A 24366-nucleotide genomic window follows, 5' to 3' on the forward strand; every position below is an offset into this window, starting at 1 on the left:
ATAAACCCAAACTCACAGAAAACATGTAGAGATAGATAGATAGAGATAGATGCTATACACATGTAAATGATGACAGCTCCTGTGGAACCTACACGCATGCAACATATATTAAACCTGCATCGCATATATTTATTTACATGAATCGTAGCTTTTGTGAATTCACAAGCCTGCTTCATTATGATTTTTAAATGAGGTTATTATTTAATGCAGCTTTGGAAAACAGTCTAATAATGTGTTTCAGGGATTTTTCATTCATGAAATGTGGCACTTCTGATATTTAGCCGGTTACTCGACGCAGTCTAAATGAAATCAAAGATTGTAATTGAACAGTCGATTAGAATTGAGGAATGTGCCAGCTCTAGTAATCATCTGAGGAGCCTGACGCTGGAGCAGTGATGTGTGAGAGCGAGTGTGAGGTGTGAGCAGGTACCAGAGGCGCAGCAGCAGCAGGTTGTACAGCTTGTCCTCACTGATGGTGCGTGGGACACTCAACAGGAAGGGCTGTCCGAACAGCGGCGTAGTGGTGTGGTTGAAGCCCGACTGCTTGTACTTCTCTCTCAGATGAACGGGAATCACCACGTGGTCTGTGTCCTCCAGCCGGCTGACCACCACCTCGAACCTGGACAGAGAAGCACATGAGACACACATGAGACACACATGAGACAAACATGAGACACACATGAGACACACATGAGACACACATGAGACAGAGACACACATGAGACACACATGAGACAGAGACACACATGAGACACACATGAGACACACATGAGACACACATGAGACACACATGAGACAGACACACATGAGACAGAGACACACATGAGACAGAGACACAGACACACATGAGACACACATGAGACAGAGACACACATGAGACACACATGAGACACACATGAGACAGAGACACACATGAGACACACATGAGACAGAGACACACATGAGACACACATGAGACAGAGACACACATGAGACACACATGAGACAGAGAGACACACATGAGACACACATGAGACAGAGACACACATGAGACACACATGAGACACACATGAGACACACATGAGACAGAGACACACATGAGACACACATGAGACAGAGAGACACACATGAGACACACATGAGACAGAGAGACACACATGAGACACACATGAGACAGAGAGACACACATGAGACACACGAGACAGAGACACACATGAGACACACATGAGACAGAGAGACAAACATGAGACACACATGAGACAGAGAGACACACATGAGACACACATGAGACACACATGAGACAGAGACACACATGAGACACACATGAGACAGAGAGACACACATGAGACACACATGAGACACACATGAGACAGAGAGACACACATGAGACACACATGAGACAGAGAGACACACATGAGACACACATGAGACACACATGAGACAGAGACACACATGAGACACACATGAGACAGAGAGACAAACATGAGACACACATGAGACAGAGAGACACACATGAGACACACATGAGACACACATGAGACAGAGACACACATGAGACACACATGAGACAGAGAGACACACATGAGACACACATGAGACAGAGAGACACACATGAGACACACATGAGACACACATGAGACAGAGACACACATGAGACACACATGAGACAGAGAGACACACATGAGACAGAGAGACACACATGAGACAGAGAGACACACATGAGACACACATGAGACACACATGAGACAGAGACACACATGAGACACACATGAGACAGAGAGACACACATGAGACACACATGAGACAGAGAGACACACATGAGACACACATGAGACAGAGAGACACACATGAGACACACATGAGACACACATGAGACAGAGAGACACACATGAGACACACATGAGACAGAGAGACACACATGAGACACACATGAGACACACATGAGACAGAGACACACATGAGACACACATGAGACAGAGAGACACACGAGACACACATGAGACAGAGAGACACACATGAGACACACATGAGACAGAGAGACACACATGAGACACACATGAGACACACATGAGACAGAGACACACATGAGACACACATGAGACAGAGAGACACACATGAGACACACATGAGACAGAGACACACATGAGACACACGAGACAGAGACACACATGAGACACACATGAGACAGAGACACACATGAGACAGAGAGACACACATGAGACACACATGAGACAGAGACACACATGAGACACACATGAGACACACGAGACAGAGACACACATGAGACACACGAGACACACATGAGACACATGCGACACACATGAGACACACATGAGACACACATGAGACACATATGAGACAGAGACACACATGAGACACACATGAGACAGAGAGACACATGAGACACACATGAGACAGAGACACACATGAGACACACATGAGACAGAGACACACATGAGACACACATGAGACAGAGACACACATGAGACACACATGAGACAGAGACACACATGAGACACACATGAGACACACATGAGACAGAGACACACATGAGACACACATGAGACAGAGACACACATGAGACACACATGAGACAGAGACACACATGAGACACACATGAGACAGAGAGACACATGAGACACACATGAGACAGAGAGACACATGAGACACACATGAGACAGAGACACACATGAGACACACATGAGACAGAGAGACACACATGAGACAGAGACACACATGAGACACACATGAGACAGAGAGACACATGAGACACACATGAGACAGAGACACACATGAGACACACATGAGACAGAGAGACACACATGAGACAGAGACACACATGAGACACACGCGGCGGACTCTAAACGCTCAACGACAGATACGACAGGAGCTCACACATAGATGTCGTCTCGATCCATGATGCTGCTCAGGTTCTCGTTGCTGGCGAAGATCCGGTGGAACCTGTGGTTATAGATGTCCGTCACGATCATCTAGAGGAGCAGAACAAACAGTGAATGCAGAGAAGATACGAAGACGAGACACTCTACACACGAACCCTTACTTTCTCAGCAGGGACGCCCGACAGAGCCGACAGCGACGCGCACAGATCCGAGATAGAGCCCACTTTAGGCACCGTCAGCTTATACTGAAACACAAACACCACAATCACTCCTCTGTAAGATCATTAAATGTTTTATGTTTTAAATCATTAAGTGATTTGCTCATGAATCAGACTATAGAGGTCGTGCTCTGTGTTTCTGTGTGCGGTCTGAAAGGACAGCTGAACCGTGTGACGTACCTGTGTGGGTTTGGCCATCGGGTCCAGCCACACCAGATACACCTCCAGCGTTCGCTCCTTCTTCATGGGCAGAGGCAGCGTCAGGTAGCAGAAGGGGTCGAAGGTCACAGAGATCTTGGCGCACACGGGACACACCAGCGTGGACTTGAACAGGCCGTGAAATATATCTACGATGATGGAGTCGTTCCTCTTGATGTGGTTCTCCCAGGCCTCCTCCGCCACCACCTGCAGGACATCCAGAGGAAAACATCAGAATGAAGACTCTGGATCTCAATCACACACACCTTCAAACACACGAGGAACCTTCAGCACCAGACTATTAGCTTAGCATTTCAATATCAGAGGAAAACATCTGGATCTCAATCACACACACCTTCAAACTAAACAGGAACCTGCCGTTTTCAGGATTAAACTATTATCTTAACACTTAAATATAAGAGAAAAGGTGTTTGTTTTAGATGGTGACCTTTCCTTAAGGTTTTACCTCTTTGAATGTACTTCACGATTTGTCTTCTGCAGGTTTTTAAAAACTATTGTTTACAGATTATATCAAGATTGTGTTGGACTTCTTGGTTTAGTCAAATTCCCAAACTTTGAGTACATTTTTTATTATTGTTTTCCATAAATCATATTTAGACAAGGGTAACATTTTAGAGGATTACTCCTTTTCTAAAATAAAACTTTTCTGATACTGTACTCACCCCCATGTTGTCCAAGATGTTCATGTCTTTCTTTCTTCAGTCGAAAAGAAATCAATTTTTTGAGCAAAACATTCCAGGACATTTTTTCCATATAATGGGCTTCAATGGTGCTCAACGGATTGAAGGTTAAAAATGCAGTTTCAATGTAGCTTCAAAAGGCTCTAAACGATCCCGGTCAGGGAAAAACGATTGGTAATTTTCTAAAAAAAAAAAAAAATAATAATAATAATAATTAATAATTAAAAAAAAATCTTACAATGTATATAGTTTTTAACCTCAAATGCTCGTCTTGTCTAGCTTTGTGTGTACTGTGTATTCCTGTTCAAGACAGTTAGGGCATGTTGAAAAACTCCCATCTCATTTTCTCCTCCAACTTCAACATTGTCCTACATCGCTGTTTTACCTTTTTGTTTTGTGAAGGGCGTTTGACCTTCTTTCTATGTTCACTGTGCAAACACTGGGTACTTCTGCAGCGATGGAGGACGAGCTGAAATTGTTTTAGTGAGATGGGAGTTTTTCGACATTCCCTGTCTTGAACCGGAGTTCAGGCAGAGCTAGACAGGACAAGCACTTGAGGTTAAAAAGTATATACAGATTTTTATTTTTGTATTTTTTATTAGAAAATAACCTGTTGTTTCACTAGATAAGACCCTTCTTCCTCAGCTGGGATCGTTTAGAGTCCTTTGAAGCTGCATTTAAACTGCATTTTGGAAGTTCAAACTCAGGGCACCATAGAAGTCCACTATATGGAGAACACTCCTGAAATGTTTTACTCAAAAAACAACATATATTTGCGTCTGAAGAAAGACATGAACATCTTGGATGACAAGGGGATTATAAATTATAAGGGGATAGTAAATTATTATGTTATATGGGGATAGTACATTTTCCAAAAAATTATTCTGGAAGTAAAGTAATCCTTTAAGACTGCAAACACCCATGATATAACGCATATTGTTTTATTTTAATTCTTACTTTAAAGAGATTTAGTTCGTTCTGTCCAAGTATGTATTTCCAGGATGAAACTGAGACATATTAAGAAAGCTGACAACTGATCATTAGATTATTGCATCATGAGTGAATCATGTGGTTCTGTGTGTAAACGCCTGTGTGATGAACCTTGTCGGGCCGGCCGTCTGCGTCTTTCAGCTGAATGTAGGGCTTCTTCCGGATGCGGTTCAGGTCCTCGTGGAGTCCGTCCAGCAGGAAGGCCAGCAGCTCGTGAGAGTCCTGCTGCTGATAGCCGGAGAACTGAGGTGCGAATCGACCCACCTGAGTCTAACACAACACCACAGAGACATCAGTCTGAACACCCACAGCAGGACACTGATCAAAGATGCCATCACAGCGCATTATAAACACCAATCTGTACCTTGAAGGGACGTGGCGTGACGTAGCTGTACTTGCCCGACCACAGCTGCTTGATGAGCTCAGCGTAGGCCTTGGCGATCTCTCCCTTCATGCCCAGAGGATTGTCCTCGTTCAGCTCGTCCTGGTACTTGTCCTTCAGGAAGAAGTCGGTCAGAGGAGGGATGTTGCTCAGACACTGTAACACACAAACACACGGAGCTGTAGAGCGGCGCAGACAGGCGGAGACAGGGGCTGAAGCTGTGGAGGAGCTGAGAGAGCGTCACCTGTGTGGCTGAGTTCATGAAGCAGGTGTTCCCCAGGTTGGACAGGCCACAGAGACCCGCTTTCTCACCGCGCCGGCCCTGGTCCGAATACTCGTAGCTGCTGTAGGGCGGGTAGGACGGCAGGCTGTAGCTGGAGTTCTTCATGCTGCGGACGGACACAGCAGACGTTTGACAGAGCAGACGGGAAAGCCACAGACGAGCCGGTTAGAGCAGCAGCAGATGATCACAGCAATGCATGACCCCACACATGCAGCAACAGCAAACCAGACCTAACCCCAGCTCTCTAACCCCTGAGAGACGCCTCACTCGCTGGCCACTCCACCTACACCACACTGGCCACATCTGCACCTCACTTAACTGGCACTTCTCCAGCAGTCTTTGAGCAGAACCTGAGCTCAACTGGTGGAAAACTGAAGCCTCCACATGATACTCACCTCAAACATGCAGCAAGATCAATGCTGGACAACAAACGGAGAGATCTGGAGAGATCTGGTGGAAGTTCAAATGTCAGTATCACCTACTAGATGCACAGGTGCACTTATTTTTTCATAGAAGAAAACTGAATTTCTGTACATGATTTTGTGGCATAAAAGTCTAATTTTAGGATTACGTGAACCTCACCTTCTGTGTTAAAACTAGGGATCACTCTAAGCCAATTTCCCTGACTTTCACTGACTAAAAAGCTGAATTTCCAAGATACCGAACTGAAACACAGGTCGCTGTTGTACGTCATTTTAAATCCATCCATTTGTAAGCTTTATTGACTCGTTCACAGAATTGTTCACGTCAAAACTAAGTTAAACACACATTTCTTGCACAAAAAAAAAACTTAAACACAAGTGTATTAGTAGTACAATCTTATATTTTGTGCTAAATAAAACTAAAATGACTATAAATACACTAGTTATAAGTATACTTTTACTTCAGTAGTACTTTAATGCAATTCTGAAAGTATACTAAATACAACTGATATTTAAATTGATTTTAGTACATGGCGACAAAGTGTACTACTGCAAAAATATACATAAAGAGTTTTATTAGTGTATTTCTTAAAAGCACGTTTCGAATGTTTAAAAAATTAGTTCAGTGTTAGTACAATTGTAGATAGTTACCCTAAGTTTAAATTAAATTGATTTTATTTAAAATATATTAGTAATGTTAGAGTTAAAATTACATTTTCCCAAATGTGCTTCTTAAGGAGACTTAATATTAATACACTAATTAGTACTACACTTACATTTCCAGGTGAAAAAAGTGCACTAAAATACAATTTAAGTGCACTTCCCTAATGTACTTAAAGTGCTCTATTTTCACGCACTAATTTTGTACTTAATATACTAAAAGTTATTCTTTTAGCACCACGAAGATGATCTAAAATCTGCTTTCAACATACTATCTCAGCATTTACAGAAATGTATTTTGTTACCACTTTTAATACAAGTGAAACATATTTCCTATAAATATATACAAAGCGTATTTATAATGCATTGGCCACATATTCTTATTTATAAAAAATACATTATAAATACACTTTGCATTTATATTTAATATAATATTCATGTATTTTAAATAATTAATAAGTGTATTTTTTATGTATAATCAGTATATTAAAGGTTTAGGAAATATGTTTCAATTGTATTAAAAGTGATAAAATACATTTCTGTAAATGCTGAGATAGTATGTTAAAAGCAGATTTTAGTTCATCTTCATGGTGTCTCAAGATAGCACAGTTGAGTACACTTAGATGATCTTAAGAAGAACTAACTAAAGAATAACTTTCAGTATATTAAGTACAAAATAAGTGCGTGAAAATAGAGCACTTTAAGTACATTAGGGAAGTGCACTAAGTGTCTAAGTGTCCTTAAATAAACTGTATTTTAGTATTTTAGTTTTATCCACATGGGCAGTGTTTGAAGAGGTTATTTTGTAGCCAAAGCTCTTGAAATGTACATTTTCCTGGCATGACTCAAGATCATATAGAGCAAAACAATGCAATAAAAAAAATACGGGATAGAAAAATTACATTTTGATAAATGGAAACTAAAATTGTAAAGCGACAAATCCTTGGATCAAAAAAACCCCCAACAAACTGAAATTCCCTGATTTTCAATGTCTGGAACAGACCTTTTAAAACTCTGTGATATTCCAGAAACTGCTGTGGGAACCCTGAGGGATGCACCGAAATTAAAATTATGGGTCGATGCTCTTGGCCAAAAACTGAAATCAAAAAACCTTTTTTAATAATTATGTGTGATTTTACTAAATAATATGAAATAATTGATTAATTAATGAGGCTTTTTTTAATTTAACCCAATATTTTCCCAATATCAACACCATATGTTTTCTGCACTTTTTCTCTTTTTTGGCCAAAAACTGAAAATGGCATTTTTTGGACGATGAGTTTTGGAGAACCGAAATGTTGGTGCATCTCTAATTAAAACTAAAGAAATCTGTTCATGGGGTGCACTTACTTCTGGAACTGCTCTGTAATGCTCATTTTGGTTTCAGCTGATTGCTGTGTTGGCAACAGAGCTGAAGTCTCTTTCCCTGACCAGATTACATTTCAATAAAATGAATAAAGTGAGCATGCCAGCATTCAGCAGTAAAATGAAGCCTGTCCATGAGCACTGCCAAATACCTCCGTCCCATATAGAAGCCAACAACTGATCACTGCTAATGGAGTAACACACAGTAGCAGCCATACATTCCCACAATGCACTGCAGCTACAAGCTCCACACTAACGGCAGCAAGGTGAACCGCTCAGATGGGATGAAGATCCCTCATTACTGAACGTGTCCGAGAGTTATGTTAATAAACTGAGCACACAGAGATATGGCCAGGCACACAACAGCTCAATATCACCGAAACACATCTCGTGATCATGGTTTGAGGAGCACACAGCACACGTGAGACGACCCTTCACTTCTACATCAAGATTTGAGCAGCGCGACGGGGGAGTGTTTCATTAGCCCCGCCCTCCCACAAACCCCGCCCCTGGCCCCGCCCCCTGCAGGCTTACTTGCGGCCGCCGAAGCTGCTGTTATGATTGTTTGCGAGAGATGAGGGGCAGATCTTTGGTAAAGCAGAGAGAGTGGAAGCACCAGAGGACCTTCAAAAGACAAGAAGAGCGAGAGTTACAGGAGAGGACCATGTGGACAGATCCGCAGAGGCAGACAAGCAGGTGTCCGAGCGTCTAAAGCCATGAGCTGATGATGCAGACGTCACGTGACTCACTTGAGCGCCGACGAGGAGGAGGAGGAGGAGGAGGAGCAGCCGCGGGGCCACGAGCCGTCTTCATTCTTCTGTTCGATCACTAGAACCTGCACACAGAGCACAACCACCAATCTCACTCCTGCTTGACACATCCACTTCCTCCCAATGACAGGAAGCAGCTTTAGTGACATGTGCTTTCAGAGCACTGCTTCTTGAAGCTTTGAAACCTTGGTGCACCATTTGTTTTGCATCAGTGGTTCAGAGCGTGCAAGTCATGGGATTTTAGCAAAACACACCACTTTAAATAAATATCCACAAAGTTCGAAAAGGTTAAAAACCAAATACAAGAGTGTTCCCAGTTCACAAATGTACAGATCATGTACTCACCCTCTTGTCATCCAAGATGTCCGTGTCTTTCTTTCTTCAGTCGTGAAGAAATTATGTTTTTTGAGAAAAACATCCATATCCATGTTCTCCATATAGTGGACTTCTACGGTGAGTTTGAACTTCCAAAGTTCAGTTTCAATGCAGCTTCAAAGGACTCTGAATGATCCCAGCCGAGGAAGAAGAGTCTTACCTAGAGAAACAATCTGTTTTTTTTATTACAATTTATAAGACTCTTCTTCCTCAGCTGGGATCGTTCACAGTGCTTTGAAGCTGCACTTAATCTGCATTTAGAAAGTTCAAACTCACCATAGAAGTCCACTATATGGAGAGAAATCCTGAAATGTTTTACTCAAAAAACACCATTTCTCTACGACTGAAGAAAGAAAGACATGAACATCTTGGATGACAAGGGGCTGAGTACATTATCTGGACATTTTGTTCTGGAAGTGAACTTCTCCTTTGATCTTGTGTCATAAAAGCTGAGGTTCAAGTCTATTTAAGCACTTGAATGAATCCGTTGAATGCTCCAGAACTCTTCTTGGTGAGCATTTGAGTGAAACTATCCCAGAGCGCCATCTGCTGGTCAATCTAAGCCCAGAATCGATTCCAGAAATCAATTTATGACATCTCTTGTAGACTTTTTCAATCACAAATGTGACCCTGGACCACAAAACCAGTCATAAGGTTAAATTTTACAAAACTGAGATGTATACATCATATGAAAGCTCAGTAAATAAGCTTTCTATTGATGTATGGTTTGTTAGGATAGGACAATATTTGGCTGAGATACATCTATTTGAAAATCAGAAATCTGAGGATGCAAAAAAATCAAAATACTGAGAAAATCACCTTTAAAGTTGTCCAAATTAAGTTCTTCGCAATCAAAAATTACATTTGGATAGGTTCACAGTAGGAATTTTACAAAAAATCTTCATGGAACATGATCTTTACTTAATTTCCTAATGATTTTTGACATAAAAGAAAAATCTATAATTTTGACCCATACAATGTATTTTTGGCTATTGCTACAAATATACCCCAGCGACTTAAGACTGGTTTTGTGCTCCAGGGTCACATATTTATATAAATGGAAGAGTTGCAGTTAATAGTCTCTTATTGGCCTGATTATCCAAACTCTCCGACTGAATACAAATAATGCACTTTAACAAAAGAACACTTTATACACACTCACTCTCCACATTTAATGATACTTGATCATCGTAATGGCCTTTACTAGATTACTCTTCCAGTTAAACATTTGTTTTGTAAAAGGTAGGGCTGGGTGATAAATCGATTTCGATAATTATCACACAATACACATTTCCTTGATAAATAAGGATAAGAGTTTGATAAACATTTGATATAATGTCTATGCAGCATAATTTAGACTAGTATTTTTCCTACAAACACATAGAAACCATATTAGATTTTTACCATAGTATTGAGGTGCTATATTTGCGTTTTTAACTGTGATTTTCATGATCTAAATGTATGCTACTATGGAAGACCAATGGTTAAAAAAAGTGTTAAACAGTCAGAATAATTACAGTCACCATATTAAAATGAGGTTGCTACCATTTTTACAGATATTACTGATCTTGCTAATGAACATAAATCCACACCTGCATCCTAACTCAACCTACTATCAAATGTGTATTTCTATTTTTAGATATGTTTTAATGTTTTGAAGCAACACAAACCTGCTTCCTGATTTAAAACAATATTAGACCTCTTTAGACCACATAGGACTACGATTTTGTTTTCTTATTTTTCATTTATTTTTAAATTTAAGGAAAAAAAAGTGTGAAGAATTCAAAAATGTATTGTGTTTGTCATGTTCCGACCATAAAGTTTTAATAATTTAACACCACAACTATTCGTCTGGTACAACTTTCACATTGGAGCAAAAATATGCCTTTAAAGGGTCTTCACTTCCTGAACAGAAATGTCCAGACACTGTACTCAGCCCCTCGTCATCCAAGATGTCCATGTCTTTCTTTCTTCAGTCGTAAGGAAATCATGTTTTTTGAGGAACACATTTGAGGAATGTTCTCCATATAGTGGACTTCTATGGTGCCCTGAGTTTGAACTTCCAAAATGCAGCATTTGAGGTTAAAAAGTACACACATTTTCATTTATTTTTTTTAAAAATGACTGTTCATTTCGCTAGATAAGACCTTTGGAAATGCATTTTGGAAGTTTGCGGGCACCATTAAAGTCCACTATATGGAGAGAAATCCTGAAATGTTTTCCTCAAAAAACATGATTTCCTAACAACTGAAGAAAGAAAGACATGAACATCTGGATGACAAGAGGCTGAGTACAGTATCTGGACATTGTTGTTCAGGAAGTGCACTACTCATTTAAACTCGAAAGAATATAAATGTACTGTGATAATTATTGATATCGACTGATTTGACAAATAAATGATCACGATTGTTTTTGTCCATATCGGCCAGATTTGATGATTTGTGGCTCAGTTTCTTTAACCCAAACCTTCCACTAGTTAATCAGTGATTGAACATTAATTGAACATTAAATCTTAATCCATATGATCACATGTGTGTGTCTGACCTGTCCCTGATAGAGTCCGGCGTCCTGAATGGTGCTGTCGGGTTTATTGAGCGGCTCAAACGTGTTGCTCATGTACTTGTTCCACAGCCGCGTCTCCTTCTCGTCCGGGATACTGAACAGCTTCCTCATCTCCCGCTCGATGCTGTCTGTGTGTCAGAGAACAAGCAAATGAAGCTGTGAACTCAGAGACTGGTTATTCTAGTTACAGAAAAAACATTCCTGATAATATACTCACCCCTTGTCATGTCTTCCTTTCTACATTCGCAAAGAAATGAAGGTTTTTGAGGAAATCATTCCAGGCTGGTTCTGCATATAGTGGACTTCAATGGTGCTCAACGGATCGAAGGTTAAAAAAGCGTTCTCAATGCAGCTTTAAAGGACTCTAAACGACTCCAGCTGAGGAAGAAGGGTCTTATATTTAGTCAAACAATCGGTCATTTTCTTTAAAAAAATAAAGATTTATACACTTTTTCCAACAAAAATGCTTGTCTTGCCTATCTTGGCAATGTGTATGCTCACTCTGTGCACCACACAGCTAGACAAGACGAGCATTTGAGGAGAAAAAGTCTAAAAAATGAGCTTATAACTTGTAGAAAATAACCGTTTGGCTAGATAAGACCCTTCTTCCTCGGCTGGGATTGTTAAGAGTCCTATGACGCTGCATTTAAACTGCATTTTAACCTCAATCTGTTGAGCACCATTCAAGTCCACTATAATCCTGAAATGTTTCATCAAAAACACTTAATACCTTTTTGACTGAAGAAAGACAAACATCTTGGTTGACAAGGGGGTGAGTACAGTATCAGAAAATGCTTGTTTTGGAATTGAAGCAATCCTTTAATGTTTTTTAGTCTCTTCTGCTCATCAAGGCTGCATTTAATTAATTAAAAATACAGTATAAACTGCAAGATTGTAAAATAGGGTTAGAACTTAAACGGGTTTCTACGTGAATATGTCAAAATGTAATTTGTCAAAATTGCTGAGATAAAGGCTGCATTCATTGCAAAAAAAGCTTTTTTTACTTTGATTTTTTTTTGTCAAAATATTTACAAATTCTTAAATCAAGAAGGATTTTCTAGATGAGTAAATATTTTCTAGTTTTCTGAAAAAAAAGTCAAAATTAACTGAGTTTTTGCTTAGAAAAACTTATATTACAAACAGAAAACGAGGTTATTTTTCTTACCACATTGGCGGATTATTTCGCTTGTTTCAAGCAAAAACACACTCAATTTTGACTTGTTTTTTCCTGAAAACAAGACGATCGTTTGTACCTGTCGAGAAAAACCTTTACATATTTTGGCTGGAAACTAGACAAAAAAATCTAAGTAAGAAAAGCATTTTTGTGCAGTTTTCATCATCATTACTGCAGTCTTTAGTGTCACAAGATTTAAGCAGCATTTTTCACATACTATATGCTACACAATACAAAACAAGCATGTGATCTAAGAAAAGTCTGAGAAAATTCGACTGAAAAGTGTTAAAAAGCTAACCTGAGCAGAATTTCAAAACACGTTTTTTTTTTCATGTATTTCATTGTTCATATATAATTCGCTTGATTTTATACAACAATTTATTCCTCCCAAAAACTATAAAAAATATATATGTACTTTTCTGTCTGTTTTGTCTGAACGAAATGAGATCCTCTCAGTAAAAACTTTTGACTCTAATAAGTAACAAAAATTAACCAAGTTTCGAAACTGCCTTCATCCGGTGTTTAAACTTTTGTACTCGAAATGCAAGCAAATCAGCGCATATTTAACTGAATAATGATCATTTGCATATTTTAACCTAACATTTGAGAAAACCTGTAATACAAGTACCAATGTAATCAATGAGACGATAAGGCAATAACTGTTAGTAACTTAAAGCTTTAGTCTCAGTGTCTGATTTCTGGCTAAACGCGCAAGTGTGAGTAAAGCTGTATTTCCAATAGTTGAGAGCAGGAGTGTTGCGTACCTATAGTGTCTGCTTTGCTGAAGCGGCGCGTGATGACGTTGTCCATGTTGCTGTCGTCACACAGCTTGAGTTCGGTGAGGTAGACTTCCACCTTACAGTGTTTGACGAACATGCCCTGCTCCACCACCTGAGAACAACACACACACAGCATCAACACAAACTCAGAAGAGCTCTTATCTGGCGGCTGAGGGAGTGTTGACACAAGCTAACTGGAGAAACGCTTATTTTAGCAGCAGAGGCCGACAGCTGAAGAATTCCTGCCTATTTATTACACGCCGGCCCTCGGCGGCGACACCGAACGCAGCTCTAAACCACATTATCTCAGTATGAGGAGCCCAAACGCCGGCAGAACCGCAGCAGAATCCAGTCGCCCGTTTGACTGTGGATCCGGCCTCTGTCTCTAGCGTTGCCCTCTCAGACCCTGACTCTGACTCCAGCCGGATCACACACGAGGATGAGCGTGTTCAGCCCAAACCTGGCCCACGGAGAGACCCGCGCTCACCGCCCGCTCAACTCTTCCCCAAAGCCCTGAAAAGAGAAAAGCCGAACCTCTTGCATGCTGCTGCTTGTAGTCGCTGAAGCCGCACAGTCACGCAGCGCTCCGGAGAACAGAAATAGCCCTCAGTGCCACCCGATACCCTCACATACATGGACTGAGGAGACAGCGGCCACCATCGGCCTGCACATCTCACACACTACACATGTGACCCTGCCGCACCTAACCGTCTCAGTAGCAGCGGTGGAATAGATAAGAGTAGTGTATGGGTCAGAATCAGGGATGCAACGGTTAATTAATGGTAAAGGCTTTTCGACAACGTGTTTCTGTTGCACGGAATGAAACTGCTGCAACTAAACCAAGTTTTTCCAGCTGTGCAATAGTTTAAAGTTACGCACACACTGGATTAACTGTGGCTGAGACACCTAACAGCGTATCTCTGTTTCCTCTGAAGAAGCGCCTGAAGTGGTGATCGTTTCGAGTAGACCAGGGCCTCATTGAAGATGACGCATCACCTTTTGGAAAACGTGCCGTAAAATGTTTGCTGCTAAAGGATGGAACACATCTAATCTGATGCAAATGTCCATTATTAATGAATCAACACTGTAGCGCTGAGAGCTGCGCACGGCTTTCAGTGCAACGTAAACTAACGAATTATTACAAATGATTAAAATGATTATGCATGGATGAAAGCTGATGATAACAACAGTTCATGGGCCTCTTCGGTCATTTTTGACCGAAAAATGTTATGTTTTGAATTTTTAAAAATCGTAGCTTCATCAGAATGAGATGACACTTGGTGACTTTTGTTGCATTAGCTATGTGAGTACACAAAAAAAAAAAAAAAATCAGTGACATGATTCGGATATGTTAAAGGGTCAAAAAAAAATGTGTCACAATTGGCTCCTTCGCGGTCAGAAATGACCGACATAGGAAATGAATGGGAAATACGGAAAAATGTGATAATTCAGAAAATCTTTTGGTAGTACAAGCTACAAATCAGCCACTGTGCACACTCGAAAATAACAAAAGTACAGAACTGACACACACACAGAAATAAGCAGTAAAAATGCAAAACCTGATATTTATCCAATCAAAACATATCTAAACCTTGCCAAAAGTAATCTTTTAGAATGTCTGAATATATTTCTAAATGCAAAGCCTATTAAAATGAAGAAACAGTAAAAAAAAAAAAAAAAAACAATAGGAATCCCAAAGCCCCTGTATATGTGTATATAGGGAGATACAGGAGGTTACATGGCATTACACAAGTTTTTATTTTTTATGCCACTAGATGGTGCAATTTTCACTTAAAAAATGGATTTTAAATGCTTTCACTCTATTTTAATGTGAAATGTTGTATTTATTGAAAATAAACACATAATTAAATTAAAAAATATAATATAAAATATACTTCTAGTGGGAAAAGATTGCTCATTAAAACTGTATAAATATTGCATAGATTCATAAAAAATGCTCAAAATTCTAAATGATAATCACAAAATATTATTGAACAAAAGTTTATTTAATTGATTTTCCTGAAGAAAAAAAAGTTACTTTTTAAGGCTTCGGTCACTTTTGACCGCGAGGGAGCCAAGTGTGACCCCTAAATGAGGAGGCCCAGAGGTGTAAGTTAGTTTTAGTCTTTTATACTGATATTGATAACATTAATATTATTATAAATTATAGAAATATCATTAATGTAATTAAATACTGAAAATTATCTTATATCATTATTTTAACTCCAGTCAAAGTTCATCTTGTTATTGATCATTTCATTTACATTTTTCTTATTCAATTTTAGCTCAAGACTATTTTTTTATTCATTATTATTTTTATTTTTTTCATTATCCTGTTATTTTCAGTGTAAAAAAGACTGGAAATGGACTATTGTTAGTTTTTTATTCTCATTTTGTGCTGTATTATTTGGTTACAGAGCAGCAATAAATAACACTTTGAAAAATAAAAGGAGTTTTCATGTGATTTTCTTCACTACTAGTGTTTTGAAATGAATGAATGAATAATAACCGTGATTATTCCTCAGACTATAATCGTACAACCTAAACCTATAATGGTTGCATCCCTAGTCAATCACTGATTGTTCTTTATCTGAAGGCGAGACTCTGCAGGTGAAGAGGGTTAGAGAATTGACTAAGAGTTACCGCTTTGTTTACTCACATGATCGATTACAAGATTTCATTCCTAGCACAAAAATCTAAACTCTGGATGAAATCAGATTTAAAATATAACCTCGCTTAAGTGTTGTTTTTGACATATTACAGTCTAATGTTTTACAGAGGGCTCTTATTTATTCTTAGAACAGACAGGAAACACTACAGTTTTTTTGTTTTTGAGAAATAAATTGTTGTATGTAATCAAGCTAATTCTATCTAAAACAAATGCCTCTGTAAAAACCTTCAGGATATAGACAGGAACACAAATGCTCAGTGTGGTGTGTGTAAGTGCTGCTGAAGTGGAGATTTATGGCTCAGTGTAGGAGAAAACACTCTTGGCCTTTAGAAACCTGTATTGTGATTGAAATCTATTGACACAAATAGATGAAGTGCTATAAAAGAAAGACCTAACAGTGTCTTTGTGGTGTTTTCTGTCCACTAGTCTGAAAAAACACTTCATGAAACACCAAAAAGCCCAAAATCTCAAACTTTAATTGGTGCATGAAAAACTGTGTTTTCACCTGCAGTGTCTGCCCTTAAGTAAAGATCATGTTCCATGAACATATTTAGTCAATTTCCTACCGTAAATATATCAAAACGTAATTTCTGATTAGTAGGTAAAGGAGTAAAGGTGATTTCCTCAGTATTTAGATTTTTTGCACTTTTTCAAATAGTTGTGTTTCAGCCAAATATTGTCCAATCCTAACAAACTATACCTCCATGGAAAGCTTATTTATTCAGCTTCCAGTTTCAAAAAATGAACTTTATGACTGGTTTTGTGGTCCAGGGTCACATATCTGTGCAAAACCATACAGATATATACTGTCATTTAAACAATTAGATACTTTATACCATTTTTATATTGGTAAAAAGATTTTTTTTTAATAGATCAGTTAAAAATACATTAACATATAGTTTACATTGTGAAAGGTGTACTTGCTAACACTTTACTGTATTACACTGCAAAAATGCTTTTCTTACTTAGAAATTTACTTGACTTTTCTTGTTTCCAGCCAAAATATCTAAACATTTCTTAATGATGAGTAAAAATTATTGTCTTGCTTTCAGAAACAAAAAAAAAGTAGACGAAATGAGATCCCTCTGTAAAAACATTTGACTCTACTATGTCAAAAAACATTAAACAAGAATTGTGAAACTGACTTCATCCAGTGTTTAGATTTTTGTACTGGAAATGTCTGCAAATTAGCACATATTTCATTAAATAATGATCATTTGCATATTTGAACCTAACATTTTAGAAAACGTGTAATACAAAAAAATGTTTGCAAATATCAAAGTAATCAATCAACTGAGTAAGTAAGATGATAACTATGAGCTATTTTTGTACCCTATTCACCTGCAGTGTCTCGCCTTAAGCATTTATAAACAGCTAATAGAACAGTAATATTCACACTAATAACTAGTTAAAAGTGAGAATTGGCCACTGAAGGGTTACCAATCTGCTTATTAACTCACTTAAAGTGAAGGTTAGACTTTAAAGGTTGATGTTGAATTGTATTGTACGCATTAAAGACGAAAAGGGTTTATGCGTGAACACAATAAGTGTAATACTAATGGAAATGGTTGTTGTTTCTGTTGAATTTAATTGCGCTTTTGTTTTTCTGAGCATCATTTTAAATAAACATTTCCCCCTAATCTACAGAAGACTCTCACTAAAATGTCATTCAGTGTATCAATCTTGGCAGGCATATTATTTACAACAAAAATCACTAATATTTACACTAAAAATATTAATAAGCAATTCTACATTTTTTTTAAAGGTTTTGCCCACAATCAGATTAACTTTGCTTCCATATTCTTTTGTATGTGTTAATATGCACAAGTCAGAATAAGCATGTTGTTTGAATGTTTACATAAATATTGTTACACTGAATCTGACAATCTAACATTATTATTCAACTAAATTAATAACTAAGGGAAATTTTAGTTTGAAAGCCAACCTTTATTATCAAATACCGACATGACATAAGTAAAACATATTTAAAATTACATTTTCAAAATATGTCTCTGGCATCGTTCAGAGGGCCGGTCCAAATGTGGGGGAGGGCCGCATTCGGTCCCCGGGTCTTAGTTTGGGGACCCCTGCTGTAGGGTCTACACGCAGCATTCAGCTCAAGTAGTAACTGTGATTAAAGTGAGTGTACCTTGCGTGCGATGGGCTCCTGACCGCGGCTCAGTCCGTACCAGCTGACCAGTTTGTTCCAGCCGTCTGCGGGCAGCAGGATGTAGTCCAGCTCGTCGATCAGGTGCTCCTTGATGCCCAGCACGTCTCCATCTGCGGACAGGACACACACACAGGGGTCACGGGGCCTGTTTCAGGGGCCGAGGGGGTCAGGGGTCAGGGGACGCACCTTTGATCAGGCCGGAGTTGTCCACAGGTCCGGGGTAGACGTTCTGGTCCCCCATCTGGTATTTGTCCCAGCTGTCGAAGCCCACGTACTTCTTCCATTGCTTGAACCAGTGACTGTCCACCAGGTACCTGCAGGAGACAGGAAGTGACCTCACTCACAGGGAGCATGACAGAGCACAACAGTCTCGGTTCTGTCAGAGTTTTACTGTGGTGTTACTGTGGTAAAGAGAGCGACAGTCGAGCGCTGATCTGCTGTGGTTATGAGTGTGTGAGAGCTGCTGGTTTACTGAGGTGATACTGTGGTAATACTGTGGTAATACTGTGGTGAAGCGGTGTTGTTGTGAGGGGATCGTCAGGACTGACTGACACTGATCTCTGCTCGACTGAGGAGCGAACGGACTCTGATGTCGCGCTGATCGCGTGCGTGTTGTGTGTCGCGTCTCTCACCAGGTGTCCGATCTGCGCAGAGGCGTCTTCAGGAGGCTCGCGATCTCTCCTCTCTGCGTCTCCACATCCGCCGCGCCGCCTTCCGCCATCTTCGCTCGCGCACTGCATGCTGGGACGCGCCGCTGGCGTCAGCGCGCAGGTCGCCGGCCGCGTGACGTCATGACGCAGGGCGAGCCGTGAGCCTCGGATTTGTTTGTTTCTAAATTTAATTATTTTCTTAAGGCGAGACACTGCAGGCAAAAACAGTCAAGTTTGAGATTTTGAGCTGCTTCATAGTGTTTTTTTCAGACTAGTGGATAGAAAACATCCCTAAGACACTGTTAAGAGTTTCTTTTATAGCACTTTATCTATTTGTGTCATTAGATTTCAATTATAATACATATTCCTAAAGACCAAGAGTTGTTTTCTCTTCCACTGAGCCATAAATCTCCACTTCAGCAGCACTTACACACACCACACTTTACATTTGTGTTTTATTTAGTCTATATCCTGAAGGTGTTTACAAAGGGATTTGTTCAGATATCATTTGCTTGATTTTATACATTTCATTCTCTCAAAAATGGTAAAAAAAAATACATGTTTTTTTTTCTGAATTATGACAAAATGACATACCCACACTGCCAAAAAAAGCTCGTATTTGTTGTATAATAAATTAACTTTAATTATAAAACACTGTTTTTTGACACACGTTGAGATTTTGAGCTGCTTCATAGTGTTTTTTCAGACTAGTGGACAGAAAACACCCCAAAGACACTGTTAGGTCTTTCTTTTATAGCACTTTATCTATTTGTGTCAATAGATCTCATTCACAATGCATATTTCTAAAGGCCAAAAGTCGCACTTACACACACCAAACTTTACATTTTTATTTAATGTAGTCTGTATCCTGAAGGTGTTTACAGAGGGATTTGTCCATATATAATTTGCTTGGTTTTATACATTTTATTCCCTCAAAAATGGTAAAAATGCATGGTTTTCTATCTGTTCTAAGTTTTTTCTGAATTACGGACTGATGAAAAGAGATTCCCACACTGCAAAAAAAAAAAAAAAAAAAAAAAAAAGGCCTTCTTTACAACAGAGGTGTTTCCTTACTAATACAGTAAAAGAAGTATCTTTCAAACTAATTAATAAATTGTACCCTGTTAACCCTTATATGAAGAAGTTTAAGGTTAATATTTTGTCAGTTTCACACTGAAACTGTTTTTCATTTATTTCTGCCGTGTCAGTATACTGACCCACTCTGGGAAAATATTGGTTTGTTTATTGAGAATAATATCCAGCGAGATGTCTCTATTACTCTCAAAGGATATATTTTAGGAAAATACTAAAATACTAAAAGCAATGCTTGTTTTGTGATAAACTTAATCTATTTTCTTTGTAAACTTTATATTCATAAATGTAAGTTCACTAACAACAAACCACATTTTCTTTTTCTTTTTTTAAGAATTTAGGATTTATTTAAATACTGTTTCATTTTCACAGAATAAGAAAGCTAGAAGAACTATTTCATTTTGTAATGACTTGCTATTGATCCTCAAGTTTTTCATGTTTTTGTCATTTTTTTCTTCTTCTTTTTCTTTTTTCCCCCATGCTGTCTCTTGTATTCTCAACACCATCATTTCAGTTTACATCAGTATATCTCTGTTTCTTTGTATATTATGTGCCAACAATCTGTCAACTCTTTCTTGTATTCTTTCCTGCATTAAACAAGGCTTATCTTTCTTAGCATTTTCATCTTGTTTCTTGTCAAAATATCTGGAAATTCTTAAATTAGGATGCATAAGCAAAATTAGTCTTGTTTTAAGCTAAATGCACTTAATTTAGTTTTTTCCCCCTCTGGAAACGAGTGAAATGATCTGCTAGTGGAGTAAGTCAAATATTAAACAAGAGTATTTGACTAACCCCACTGACAAATAATTGTACTTATTTTAAGCAAACTGCTCTTAATTTAATTTTCCCCCTAGAAACAGGACTAAACATCTGATGTCATTTTGCTTCTTTAGTAAATGCATCTTAATTTAAGAATTTTTAGATATTTTGACTAGAAACAAGACAAAAATACTAAGATAACTTTTTTTTTGCAGTAGAAAATCCCCTCTGTCAATTTTTCTATTGTGAGAGTTATATATTTGTTAGTAAACAAGTGTTTAGGAGAATATTGTTCTGAAGGATATCACAGTGATGTATGATAGTCTGTAGTTTAATTACTATAATAACATATTTCTGTCCATCAAGTCCTTTGTTTTACACTTAATGCAGTATAACTAGGTGGTAAAATCTAAATATTTTAACAAAACAAAATGACCCCAAGTGAGCTTTAGGCTAGCTTGATAGCACAGTTAGCTCACTGATGGAAGGTATAGGTGACCCAATGATAAAACATAGTGGCTTTTAATGCATTTATCGAATATATTTCACTACATAAATATGCTGATTTATAAGTTTAATATTTATTTAGCTCCTTCTGTTTGTCTTGGTGATAGTAGTGAACAAATACATCAATGTTAAAAGATGTGGATATTTTGGATATTCCTCAAATAAATATTAATATGCATAAAACGGTTAGTTCCGTTCCTCAATTCTGATTGGTCAGCAGCTGTGACCGCTTCACTCAACGGTTCTGTGTATCATTGAGCCCCCTTAGCAACCACCCTTAGCAACGTAAACACAGCTGCAGCCGTTAGGGACTACTTTTTACAGCGGAAGGCAGTTAATGATTATACTTTATGAAAATGTACAACCTAATATATATATATATATATATATATATATATATATATATTAATATATATTTTTGATTTTAATATTTTTATTGTGTAGTGTGGTAACCTTATTCATGATACAGCACGGCTTCAAGTACCTTATTGCTTAATTGGATCACGCCCATGAGCTACTCACGCATTTATATTATAATTAGCCACATGAGCAAAGCCCGGGATGTAAACGCCCACCTCACTGTATCAAAGCGGCGAGTTTCCTTCAAGTTATCCCGTCCCATTGTGCAAAGTCACATGATTTTTTTGATGCACATGGTTTATCATACTCATAAGTTCTTTATGCACATTTTTAGAATTTCAAGTCTCGGGTCTGGCAGGAGTTGTCAGTGGGGGGAGGACCAGCGCTATCTTCCACCTTTAAGACTGAGCTGAGATCATGATTACAATAGTGTATATTTGGTGAGGAATTGTTGGTCACGTGAAAACGTAATCTGTCTGCTAACATGAGAATGTGTTTTGAAATGTTGAAAACAAACATCATGATTGCCGGTAAAGTTAAAATTATATTACACAGTCCAAGATAAAAAGCACAAGTTGATACAAAAACTCTTTAATTTGTCTGAGTACAAGGTTTTCATTTTTCAATATGTCACCCTGTTCAGGGTTTCTGCAGATATGAAATTTAAGACTTTTTAAGACCTTTTTAATACCACCTTATATCAAATTTAAGACCTAAACCTGTAATGGAAATAGATATTATATTACATGCATATATGTAATATTTAATGTGTTTAATGTAAAAAGTAAACATAATTTCATGGCTGTCATAAATTATATTTATTACTACGATATACAGTGAACTTTTCATATCAGCAGATACTATTCCACACAAAATATCCCCATAACAGTACCACTAGAAATATCTGATGTACAAAAAAATTCTGAAGCAATATTTTCATCAGTGCTCTATTAGCTTTTACATCTTAAATCTGCATATTTGATTTACCTTTATAAAGGCCTTTTTTTTTTACTTTTGAAATGTATTACCTTTGAAATTTATTTTATGAATTTATCAGTAAATTCTACATGGCTGTTAGCAGTGAGATTACATCACTTACACTGCAAAATTAAAAGTGAGATTAATGTTTTAAATAAATTTATTGATTTATAAATATATACATTAGAAATGTTGGGTGTGGAGGCATACTTTTAAACACACTAAACGTGATATTTACATTATATGCTGAATGAGATCTCATTCCTTTGACAGCAGCAAGTACTTATTATAAGTAATATTTGACAGAACTTTGGTTTTCCCCAGTCGTTGTTAAGATACGTTAAGCCACGTTAAAGCGTTTTTTGTAATGGACTAGGGGAGCTATTACTTTATATGCTGAATAAGAGCTCGTTCTTTTGAAAGCAGCAAGTATTTATTATAAGTAAAATTTGACAGGAGTTTGGTCTTCCCTGGTCGCTGTTGAGGTACGGAAACCACGTTAAGCTGTTAGAAGCGCTGCACGATCAATCGCATATGGATTATTTTATATCACGATAACGATATATATGTCACGATATACCAAAATAAATTACGTTTTCAGTTATTCTCTGAAAAGTTTGACAAAAATATCATTGCATAATTTTTTTGCAACTTTATTTTTATTCGTTATTTTAAGTGGCATTTAACTGAACTGTCACAAATGAGAAAAATACATTTTAGTGCAGCAATATAAATGTATGAAATGACAACAGATGTGGTGGAGGTAGAGCTACAGTAGCCTTCACTTTTTTTATCCACATCATAGTTAAATAGTATTATCAAAATAAACTATTTTTTTTATTAAAGTGCACAGCCATTTCAAGTTTCGGAGCAGAAAAGCACTCAGTTATAAAAAATAAACAAAACATTTTTCAACCTTGTAGTGCAAAGTTTGCAAACCAAAATGAAGTATCACGCCTGTTTCACACATACTCCGTCTGCAGTTCGTGTGCGTTACGTATGCGGTGCAGAGGCAGCACGGACTCGTTTTGCTTCCACACAGAACGCGCTTGCAGTCCGTTCCTGATCCGCGGGTGTTTACCACAAACACACCATTTATCCGTTATTTTAATTTCAAATCCAAACGTGCTGTTTCAGCATTGGGATACTCTTTTTTTATCACAGTACACTAATACAATAATACTAGACATATTCACGTTTAAAATCAACGTATTATAAACTACGTAGGCTATTATTCAATGCACTTGACTTCTAGATTTGTATATTAAGTTGCTCAAGCAAGTTGCAACACATTTAAACACAGCATAGGTAGGCTATAACTTCCTTTTCATATTGAAATTGGGCTATCACAAATATTTTAAATTAAAACTTACCACAGACAGAAACAATCGGCTCTCTGTGCCTTTCTTTCGTATTAAAAA

General features: G+C 38.0%; 2 protein-coding genes across 3 annotated transcripts in view; both read right to left on the reverse strand.

Annotated features, from left to right (window-relative positions):
• The window catches only part of LOC141334030 (ubiquitin carboxyl-terminal hydrolase 15-like), a 22035-nt gene extending 13319 nt beyond the window's left edge, over positions 1-8716 (reverse strand). For both annotated transcript variants that reach the window (XM_073839185.1, XM_073839184.1), the window contains exons 1-8: positions 8633-8716; positions 5613-5757; positions 5351-5524; positions 5098-5256; positions 3278-3502; positions 3041-3124; positions 2875-2969; positions 431-619 (exon numbers count right to left, since the gene is read on the reverse strand). In XM_073839185.1, the coding sequence (XP_073695286.1) occupies positions 431-619; positions 2875-2969; positions 3041-3124; positions 3278-3502; positions 5098-5256; positions 5351-5524; positions 5613-5756 (1070 nt within the window). In that variant the 5' untranslated portion in view covers position 5757; positions 8633-8716. The remainder of the gene's footprint in view (positions 1-430; positions 620-2874; positions 2970-3040; positions 3125-3277; positions 3503-5097; positions 5257-5350; positions 5525-5612; positions 5758-8632) is intronic.
• On the reverse strand, positions 8629-19325 carry LOC141332947 (ubiquitin carboxyl-terminal hydrolase 15-like). The gene is made up of 7 exons (XM_073837904.1): positions 19232-19325; positions 18786-18913; positions 18579-18709; positions 13744-13870; positions 11788-11933; positions 8848-8933; positions 8629-8722 (listed from the first exon to the last, which is right to left on the reverse strand). Exons 1-7 carry the CDS (start codon positions 19318-19320, stop codon positions 8629-8631), a joined length of 801 nt encoding a protein of 266 aa, XP_073694005.1. The 5' UTR covers positions 19321-19325.
• Between the last annotated feature and the right edge of the window lie 5041 nt (positions 19326-24366).

This window comes from Garra rufa, chromosome 4 (genome assembly GCF_049309525.1).
Source record: "Garra rufa chromosome 4, GarRuf1.0, whole genome shotgun sequence".
In the NCBI taxonomy this organism is placed as follows: domain Eukaryota; kingdom Metazoa; phylum Chordata; class Actinopteri; order Cypriniformes; family Cyprinidae; genus Garra; species Garra rufa.

Excerpts from the sequence above, each read along its gene's own strand:
- LOC141332947 (XM_073837904.1), bottom strand. The coding sequence starts at position 19,320 with ATGGCGGAAGGCGGCGCGGCGGATGTGGAGACGCAGAGAGGAGAGATC. Across the intron at positions 13,871-18,578 it reads AGGAGCCCATCGCACGCAAG|GTGGTGGAGCAGGGCATGTT; the intron begins GTACACTCACTT and ends TGTTGTTCTCAG. Across the intron at positions 8,723-8,847 it reads TCCTCCTCGTCGGCGCTCAA|GTCCTCTGGTGCTTCCACTC; the intron begins GTGAGTCACGTG and ends TGTCTTTTGAAG.